Genomic DNA, 11,000 nt, shown 5'->3' on the forward strand with positions numbered 1-11,000 from the left:
CAAGATTAAAGGTAGGCATGATATTAGTTTGGTTTTGTAAAGGATATGTCCTGCAATGAATCCAATAGATTTTACATGTAAGTATTTTAATCATAAATAAATTTGAGAAAATGATATACAAGTGGAGTCATAAAAATTAGTTGATCTTACATAGCTTGATTGTTACCCATCCTTAAATTGTGAAGTTCATTTTGTCTACCGGTGAACATCAAAGGGGGTGGTTGCTGACCATACATGTTAACATAAGAAGTGATGACTGGTTGAGGCGTCCTGCATCAATCCAATAGATTTTACATGTAACTACTTTTATCATAAATAAATTTGAATAATAATACAATAAAAAAAATATTTGATCTTACATAGTTGGATTGTTAATCATCCTTAAATAGTGAGCTTCATTTGGTCTACCGGTGAAAATCGGTAGGGGCGTTTGCTGACCATACATGTTAAAAGAAGAAGTGATGACTGGTCGAGGCGTCCTGCATCAATCCAATAGATTTTACATGTAACCATTTTTATCATAAATATAATTAAATAATAGTATAGTACAAAACATTTGATCTTACATAGCTGGATTGTTAACCATCCTTAAATTATGAGGATTTTGTCTATCGATGAAAATCGATGGGATCGGTTGCTGACGACTATACATGTTAACAAAAGAATTGCCCGGCCGAGACACCCTAAATGAATCCAAATTTTACATGTAACTATTTTTATCGTAAATAAATGTGAAAAATAAAAATATTTGATCTTACATAGCTGAATTGTTAACCATCCTTGAATTGTAAGGTTCATTTTGTCTACCAGTGAAATTCATTTGGGGAGGCTGCTGACCATACATGTTAACAGAAGAAGTGACCGGTCGAGGTGTCTGGTAAGACGGGTAGTTTTGTGACCTATATTTCATGAAAATAATATTCTTATGAGAACTCTATAAATAAATGTTATAAGTATACAACTGCATTTGAGTAGCAATAGTATCAATGTCGAATGAGATAGTTGGGGACTATATAGAACTAAAATTCTCTGAATTTCGCCACCATACATAGTTTGATTCACATCATAAAAATTATAGTATTATTGTTTAACAGAGGTTCTCTAAACTATTCAGGTACACAAAGAATGATAAGTACATTTAGGCATTTAGCAAATTTATTAACATGAAATTAAATTTTAAATAATGTACCCAAGTGATTGAGACTGAGAATATGATCCAAATGCATCAAAATGATCTCCATGTAACCTGCATCAGTTAATCACTTTTATATTAGTATGAATTTACGTAAAAAAGTAGAGTTTTGTTTTATGTTAATTTTTGGTGTAAATTAATTAATTTCATACAAAGGTGCTGGAATAATTGGAGAACTAGTCATAGTCGGATGTGCAAATCCATTATTTTCTTGTGCCACTTGACCAATCTCTATTTGGTTCTGAAAAATAAACATATTAACTTTTAAATATAATATAGTTAATCAAATCAAAACCACTCCAATGAACAGTTTTTACCTTTGCAAAAACACTTGACTCCTGAAAATTCTTTAGCAAAGATATACTTGAAAAATCGTCTGTTAAGTTATTTTCTAACCACAAGTCAGACGAATTCTCTAGTGGTTGTTGTTGCATGACTTGGTGTTGTTGTTGCTGCTGCGTACATAAAATACATGAAATTACATTTATTAGAATATATTACTCTCAGTAGTTGGTTTAGATTTCCTGATCTATGTTGAAGTGTAAGTAATATACCATTTCAAGTGGATCTTGTAGTAGTGTTGATATCCCTTGAGATGCCACTAGATTTGATTGTTGAGATGACATTAAGGGGTTACTTTCGTTCATCGAGTCAGAAATAAGTTCAATAGATTCGTTCTCCAGAAAATCCTATATATTTCGCAAGATCCAAAAGTTTTGTCATTAATACATATTTCAGAGAAAATTGAGTCGTGAAAAAAAAAGGAGAAGTATACCATTAACGGAATATATGGGTCTAGCGATTCTGGATCACATAGATTTGGTGATCCCGAAATACGTGCGTCCGGTGATCCCGTAGAACAGAAAGGACTCAACTGCAATGTTTCGTCGTCAAACAAATTGTCAGAAGAAGACATGTTTGTCGATTCTCGTGAATAGAAGGATACCCTTATCTAATGTTCGGTACAATTTATATAGCAAAGGTGAGGCGTCAAACCGAAACACAAAATGCCGATGTGGCATACCGAAAAAAAAAACCAGCTAAGAAAATTTTGAAAATAACCTATAAGTTTCAATATATTACTGTTTTACCACTAACATAATTTGTTATATTTATTATACATAGATTAAAAATCTATATAATATGGATTAATTCACTAGCTGTTTTTATAATTCTCATTTTCATATTTGTGTTTACAAATTTATATTTTGGGGAAGAAAAATACATTAATAATTTATAATTTTATATAATAATTTCAAATACAATAATTTTAGTTTTTAACTATATAATTTTATATGACTACTTTACACCTTCAATTATAAAAATGTGAAAAAGCCAGGCCTATTAAAACAAATATGTAAAAGTGAAAAACTATAATCATCATATTTAAAATAGATTGTAAAAAAAATATGGGAAAATTAATGACTATTTTTAGACTTGGCTGTACTCTGAGTTTTCTATAAAAAATAATGAGACTCATTGTCAGATATGAGGAAAGAAATATAGAGAAAATGATTGGTACAATCTTTTGATTGGATTCTACCAAGTAAGACATCAGTGAAATGTGCCATCAGTCAACACAGTTTACAAGTGTCAGGAATCTAGTTGCTTATTTGGCTTTTTCTAGATTTTGTGAGGATCTTTTTCTTTAAAATATATTTTTTGCCATATCACTACTATATATACTACTAAATCAGGATTAATTATTAAAATATTAAAATTTGGAAATAAGGCCACTTTTTCAAAATACCTCTTTGTTATGCATAAATAATTATTGTACGTTTCATTGTTTTGACGGTTGTTCGTTGACAGTTTTAAATTCAACTACCCTTTTCAAAATAAAAATCTTTTTAGTCACTGAGAAAAACATATTCCAAGGAGAACTAGAAACTTATCTTGAATAAGATGAGTTTTACTTATTTACAGTACACTGTTAAATTCTTAATTCATGCTGGTATATAATCTATACTATTTTAATTTTGTTTAACACAGATAATTCAAGTTCTAAATAGAAGGAGGACATTTTCACCTGACATCACCCAATCCTCTGCATACATGATTAAAAGTATTTTCTATCAATATAAATTCTTGAGCTCAAATACAATCATTCAAACTTTTGAGTATAAATCTATTTAAAAACTAAACTTATTTTACTAAGTGATATACAACATATATATTGTTGAAAGTAATATTTCTATGTTATATCTATTTGCGCAGGATTTTAGTTTAAATTTTTAATCAATAAAAATCATTGAATATATATATATATATATATAATCATTCGAATTTTAAAAGATAAATCTATATAAACACCATACTTATTTTACTCATATATATATATATATATATAACATATATTTTCTACTGTCGCAATAATATTTTCTTGGCAAATCAACAACAGATCACATAGTAACAAAAAATAACTTAAGAACCTCGATGGAAGAGTCTTCAACCTTCTAACATTTTATCCCTAGAAATCTTCAATCTTCTAACATTTTATCCCTAGAAGAGTTCATTTTATATTCAATATATCGATATCCCACATTAAATACAAATATACAAAGTTTCGGGAATATTTTTAATGCTATGTCGCTACAACGGGTTGTCCAAGTACATCACCTGCCACAATAGAATTTCTAAAAAAGTCAAGAATGATTAGATGGTGAAACGGTTAAACCCGACAATGAATATCCGTTCACTAATCCAAGTTACATATTTTTTTAAACCTCATATGTTATTTTCAGATGTTAATTTTGTGATGTAACTTCAGCTTCGTCTTCTAAAAAAACATAGTGTACTTTAAATATGTTGTTTGTGCCAATGTTTTGGGTTAAAAACATTTGATAAAATTGATGAAATCTCAAGCTTGTTTTATATTTTACTTTTTTATCATGTTATATAATTGTAGTTTTAGTTGATAATATGTCTTCTGAGATATGCTACAAAATCACATGTAAGTGTTTGTAACGGCTTACATATCATTTTTCCTATATTTTCTGACTATTGATTTTGTTTTGTTAGATGAATTATTTTTTCAAACGTCTTTTTCATAGTTTTCTCAATAAAAGTGTGACCCTTAAAATATCTCCATTTTTTATCAAAACTTTTAAGTTGAGTTGAGTAATTAATCTTTTTTTAAATAAAATTTATTCAAAAAAATGTTTTACATCAGCCTTTGTTTGATAGAGTTTGAGAATAGTCAGATAAATGTTAGAACATCATAAAAATTGCAGGAAAAAGTTTTTTATCTTGCTGCCAGCTACACCCCCATCGCAGCCGTATATTTGCCTTAAGTGTTGATGTTGAGTAATCTATCTCTTATGTTTCGATCGAGTGTTTTGAGAAGCAAAGGAGCTGGAGTTGGGTTATCCCCCTGTCGCCTACCGTTGCGTTCTCTCCAGAGAGTATGAACTGTAGCCTAGAGTAATTAATCTTTTATTTTTTTTTAAGTTAAATTGATAAATAAATCTTTGTAGTATATATTTCTTAAAAACTTATGTTTCACATCAATTTTATTTTTATGTTTATAATTTTATAAATACAATCGATAAATATTTTTTTACTCTACAATGCATTAAAATCTTACTTCCATTCTAAAACTCATTAACCCATTCTAAATTTTGGAATATGATCATTTTTTGGTTAAAATTTTGAAAATAATAACATTATTACTAAAACAAATTCATAGTACTTTTACTATTTTATTTTTTCATTTATGTTACTTAATTCATTTTTATATATTTATTATTATTATTATTTACTAAAAATTATATTATTTTTTTACTATTTTAAAATTTAATTAATTTTACTTAATTCATTTTTATTTTTTTATTTTTTTATTATTACTAATTATAAGTAATAAATATACAATAAATTAATAGTTAATTAGTAATTTTTAATGCAAATATATATATATATATATTTAATTGATTAGCTCGATGCTGATGTGGAGGAAGAAAAAGAGAGAAAAGCTAACTTTATATATATAGATAATATTATCTTACAAAAATATTTGACTTGTCCATTATTTATAGAAGATATTGTATTAAGTAGATAAAAATAGGTTAATGCAGCTAATTGTATAGCTTTTAGAAAATTTTATCTAAAAATAGTTATTGATAATAATTATAAAAAACAAAAAAAATCCAAAATCACTATTTTATGCTTTGTTTCCCAAAACGTCTGTAAGTGTCAAACTATCAATAAATTTGTATTTTAGAAAATGTTTTTTAAGAAAAATAAACAAAATTGGATAAGCACATATGTTTAAAACTATATTATATGTATATATCTGGATACGATACATGCATGTCTTAATACTAAATATGATATCGTCTATTTGTCTCTATCTAGAAAACGTTCTCGTTATTGATGCCAAACAGAAAAAAGAAAAAAATCATTGTTTCTAATTGCGTCTAATTTTAATTTTACGCATGATACAGTGACGAGTATTGTCACTCAATAATAAAAATCTTGAATTATATTTAAAAGTTAGGACTCGCAAAATATATATTTTTTCTCTTTTTCATACATATTGTTCTTCTATAGAAACGCTGTGTACGAAATACAATATACAATTCGATAAAGATCATGAGGTGTTGAAAATTTGTGTTTATGTGAATGTATATAAGTAAAACCTTATGATAAATGACAAAACCGTATAAATATGTAAATAAGATATGGTAAATTGAAATTTCTAAAGGTTATTATTGGCTACTGAGCTGAGGCATTCGAATATCATAGTCGGAGACCTCGTGGTCTGCTTGTGCCTCCCTTTTCATAATATGATAGTCGGAGACCTCGTGGTCTGCTTGTGCCTCCTCCTTCATAATCGGGATTTCAATCTCTTCCACATTGGAGGAACCCACCAGGCCATGCTGATGACATATTCATCAGAAATAAAAATATTTTTAATCAGATGGTAAAATAAATTTAATTTACTTTGAAAAAGGAGAATATTTAGAACCTGATACTGATGCTGCTGCTGTTGCATAGGAGGAAATAGGGCTGAGGGATTATGGCCCGTAGTAGAATTGTAGGTCTGAGCCCATTCTTGGAACATGTCACCGTTATGATTCGATACGTTAGATTCACCCATAATGTTGTTTTGGTTCGAGCTTGAGCTACTTCCTTGCAACAACGTTTCATACATCGCTGAGTGAGCTGATGCGTCGAATAAATGGGCTTGATTTGGCCCATTTTCAGACAGCCAGCCTCCAACGACGTCGGTTACGAAAGGTCCACCCATGTTTTGCTGTTGTTGTATAGCAGATGCTTCGTATGAGGATAGGTCATTCAATATATGTTCCTGCGTCTCAAGAAATTATTTCAGCAGCTACTATTTTTGTTTTATTATCATCATTATGATGAGAAAAAATAATAAAACAAGCGTGAGTTTATAAGGTATTGACCCGTCGTTGACCGATACGTGTTAAGGTGTCGGTAAGCTGCTTCTCACAAGTTTCGTACTCTTCAATTGTTGTAAACCTGTTTGGATCTGGTTCGTATTTCCTATTTGTATTGGCGTATAACGATTAGTCACTAACTTCTTACATTTTCATATATTACATCACATTTTGTAGTTTTTAGTTTAAAAAAGAAGACCTTAGTTCTTCCTCTGCTATATGAAGCTGTTGCTGTAGCTTATAAACTTCATGCTCAAGTTCCTTCGTTCAGATTGAAAAATTGCAGTGGTTATAGGATAAATAACGTAAATTGTAGTAGTTATCAGCTAGAGATTTTAAAAAAAATTATATTGGAAGAATCACCTCGACGTCGGAGTTGATAGCCGCAGGGCTTTTTAAAATCATCCAATAAGAAAAATGAAGAAAATCAACTTTTTCGAATTATTAAAAAGTTTTATAATAATAATAAAAGACAAGAGAAATAAATTAAGACTTGGTGAGCTGAAGAGCAATATCATTCTCAGTCTTGAGTTGCTGCAAAGTCCGGAGTAGATACTGTCACGTGACAATGAAAATTTCGATATCAATAATCTTAAATATATCATTGGATTCCACATACATTACATAATACTTAGTCTAATTACGTACCTCTTTGCTCTGGAAATCTCTGTCAGATATATAAAAAGTCAAAAAAAAACAAATTAGTATTTTAATTATAACCATATATATGGTTATTCATTGATAAGAATAAGTAAGAGTAAGATGCGTACGGGCGTCGGCTCTGATCGGGGAATACTAAAGCACTGAAATAAAAACGAAAGAGAAATGTTAGGAACATAAAAAGGTTGATCAAAGGAGATGATAGCTCCTCATGCTTACTTTTCTCGTTCTTGGTCAGAAAGATTGATGTATCTTGAGAAAACGTCTTCGATCCTGACCAGAGTTTAACGTAATATATAAAAGATCAAATGAATGTTTTCGTGTTTGGAAAGAAAATGTAAAAGGAAAAAGAAGAAAAAAACCTTGTTTTGCCGGAAAAGAGGCTAAGGCGATCGGAGGGAGAGAACATGAGGAGAGCAATGTCGATGTCACAAAGAATGGACAATTCATAAGCTTTCTTTATCAGACCATTTCGTCTTTTCGAGAACGTAACTTGTCGATTCGTCGTGTTCTCTATTCTCTTTATCTCCAATTTCACCCGGCCCATGTCTTTCTGACTCGATCAACAGCATTAACTAATTCAAAGATTCTGCTTTCTTCTCTCTTTCTTTTTTCTGCGTGAATGCGAGAATCTGATCATTGGAGGCAAAAGTGCGTATATGTATGAGAAATGTATGGACGAGAGAAAAGAGAACCATGAAAGAAGGAGAAGTTAGGTATAAGAAAGAGAGTTTTGGTTAGAAATGTATGGGAGAGATTTAAGGGTTTTGTTCTTTGAACGAATTAAGAATTGCCACGGAAAAAATCAATAGAGTACAAAACCGGAATAGAAAAATTAAAAACCGGAATACAAAATCAATGACAAATTAACATTCAGATTAACCGATACGCGTAACTTTTATTTTGTCAATATTTGATAGGGGAAAAATGTCATTTAAACCATAAACTTTCAAATTTTGGCCGTTTAAACTATGAACTTTGTTATAGGCTATTTAAAACATCAACTTTTGTTGATTAGCTTTTTTAAACATAAATTTTCGTTGACCAAATCAAAAAAACATGACGTTAAATCCGATAATTGACCTACTAACAGACGTTACTATGCCGTTAATCACACTGTTACTAACAAAACAACGTCATTTTAATGGAAGTTTTAGTTCGAAAAAATGTCATTTAAACCATGAACTTTAAAATATAGGTTATTTAAACCATGAACTTGTAAATGTATGTCATTTAAACCATGAACTTTCAAACATCTGTCATATAAACCATGAACTTGTTTTGGGCGTTAGGTGAAAACTAGACAACCTGAAAATTTTGGTTATCGAAGCAAATCGAAAAGAGAAAACCTAACCGTTCGGTGCAATTTATTTGGATAATTGGATTTTGGTTCAGTAGGTTTATTAGAAACTGCAGAAGTATATAAGCTTAACCGGCTAAACCGTTGAACCCTAGTTTAGTTTCTCTCTTCTTTTTTCGACTCTGCCCCATGATGCGATTCTGAAAAGAGAATGAGGAACATCAGTTCATCCTTCTTTTTCGATCTTTGTCATGTATTTTGTGTCTTTTTATATTTGTCTTGAGTCTTTTTCATTTATTCGGACACTATACTAGAGTTTGAAGGATTAATCATCTTGTTTTAGGACACTAGAGTTTGAAGGATTGATCATTTTTTTCATGTATTATGGTTTAAATGACACAAATTTGAAAGTTCATTGTTTAAATGACATACATTTATAAGTGCATGGTTTAAATGACCTATATTAAAAAGTTCAAGGTTTAAATGACATTTTTTCGAATTAAAATTTCCATTAAAACGACGTCTTTTTGTCAGTAACGCAGTGATTAACGACATAGTAATGTTTGTTAGTAAGTTAATTATCAGATTTAACGTTATGTCTTTTTTAGTTTGGTCAACGAAACTTCATGTTTAAAAAAACTAGTCAACAAAAATTGATGTTTTAAATATCCTACAACAAAATTTATGGTTTAAATGGCCAAAATTTGAAAGTTCATGGTTTAAATGACATTTTTCCCTATTTGATTGTCCTTCGACCTTCAACGGCTATAATTTTGTGACTTAAAAACACTATATCAAGATTTTATTACAGGTTTTATAATTTAGGAGTGAATATGATTTTTTTTCTTTTTAATTAACTTAGGAATGTAATTGATTTAGATATCAATTATCAACCATAGAAGAAAATACAATATGTAAAATCTTTTACGGATGATTTGTAAATGCATCATTAGAGCAATCGTTGAGGTGACATTCTTTTACAAGAAGAAAACATACATAACATATGATATTGCCATTAAAACTTATTTCATAGTTTTATTCCAGAAAAAAACACAGTGACGGTTCATTAGATTGAAGGTTTAATAAGTCATTTGCGTTGGGATCTATACTATTTAATTAGTCATGTGTAGATTTTATAAAAACTATTAGCCATTAGGCTATTATACGACACAAAAACAATATTATCACAAACCACTAGATTATACGTTTTGGTTGTGAAGGTTCACATATATCAACACAAATCATGTGACGTAGATCTTGCTCTTACATGTATATCTACGGCTTCTCCAACTGTCATAAATATATTTTCTTCTTTCACTTTCTCCTCCAATTTTGCTCGCTTCAATTTGTGAAGAATCCTCCATCTCGGACTAGCGATCACTAACTGAATTCCCAAAGCATAAAGGAAAATTTGTAAGTTGAATAACCAACGAACCCACCTATGTAACAAGTGAATGAATAACATTTGATGGAGCATATGCATATAATATGTAGTTTATGCGAGAAAATTTCAATAATCTACCCGGATGTCATTAGAAGCCAGCTCTTTATGTAGTTCTTCAAGTGCAACTACTCCTGATGTATCGATGCCCATCACGCCTTTACAATTATTTTGTTAAATTTTTACTAGATATATCATTTAGAAAATCTATAAATTAGCATCATAGAATGTGGAGGCTTACAAGACATGTCGAGAATTAATACTTGAAGAACTTTATCTTTTGGAACTTCTTGTTCATTATCCTCTTCTTCTACTTCTCGAACTGAATTCAATATTCTGAAAGTTAAAGAAAAAGTAAATAAAAAGTCATCAAAGTGTACATACGAGTAAATTAATGAAAAAATAGTGAAATAGAAATTAACCTGTCTCTAATAAAATTGGCGTTGGCAAAGCATAGCAAAGGAGAACTGATTCGAAGAGTCAATAGTCCTGGAGTCTTAGTAGCCATTGGGTACTGATTTATGTCACCGAATATATCTGTTTTTGACAACCTCCCTAAGGCCTCAATGTTTGGTCTTATCGAACTTAACACTATTCTGGTAAACGATATCCCCACCTACACAAATATACAAATACTCAAACTAAATTCATTTTTTTCTACATGATATAAACCCCCCAAATCCGTACGAAAATGGAATTTGGTATGCGATAAATAAATAAGTTGAAAAATCATCATCTCAGAAAAGATCAATTAATTTTGAATTAGAAACTGATTATTCTTTGAAATAGTCCATTGTCAAAGGTAATTTGTTGTGCTCATCAACAACCCAACTTCATTTTTGTGACCCAACAAAATATGTGTAATAAATATTGCCACTTGACTGAAAACATTATACACTATTGCTATGTTTTGTCTTTGAGGGTCTATCTATAGACAGCGAATTTGGTCGGCCTAGTAGCTTAATCTATACAAATTTATTTGGTTAATTATATATGAGATAT

General features: G+C 29.9%; 2 protein-coding genes across 2 annotated transcripts in view; both read right to left on the bottom strand.

Moving 5' to 3' along the window:
* Positions 5,717-7,936, bottom strand: LOC104702581 (agamous-like MADS-box protein AGL66). Its single transcript, XM_019227312.1, has 10 exons — positions 7,620-7,936; positions 7,477-7,530; positions 7,368-7,400; positions 7,246-7,264; positions 7,091-7,152; positions 6,961-6,988; positions 6,797-6,858; positions 6,604-6,703; positions 6,159-6,500; positions 5,717-6,069 (listed from the first exon to the last, which is right to left on the bottom strand). The coding sequence occupies exons 1-10, from the start codon at positions 7,802-7,804 to the stop codon at positions 5,899-5,901; spliced, it is 1,056 nt and encodes a 351-aa protein (XP_019082857.1). The 5' UTR covers positions 7,805-7,936; the 3' UTR covers positions 5,717-5,898.
* LOC104702582 (sulfate transporter 2.2-like) overlaps positions 9,664-11,000 on the bottom strand; it is a 3,977-nt gene continuing 2,640 nt past the window's right edge. Inside the window, exons 9-12 of the mRNA XM_010418462.2 lie at positions 10,421-10,614; positions 10,240-10,334; positions 10,080-10,156; positions 9,664-9,941 (exon numbers count right to left, since the gene is read on the bottom strand). Of these exons, the coding sequence (XP_010416764.1) occupies positions 9,789-9,941; positions 10,080-10,156; positions 10,240-10,334; positions 10,421-10,614 (519 nt within the window). The 3' untranslated portion in view covers positions 9,664-9,788. The remainder of the gene's footprint in view (positions 9,942-10,079; positions 10,157-10,239; positions 10,335-10,420; positions 10,615-11,000) is intronic.

This window comes from Camelina sativa, chromosome 7 (genome assembly GCF_000633955.1).
Source record: "Camelina sativa cultivar DH55 chromosome 7, Cs, whole genome shotgun sequence".
NCBI lineage: Eukaryota > Viridiplantae > Streptophyta > Magnoliopsida > Brassicales > Brassicaceae > Camelina > Camelina sativa.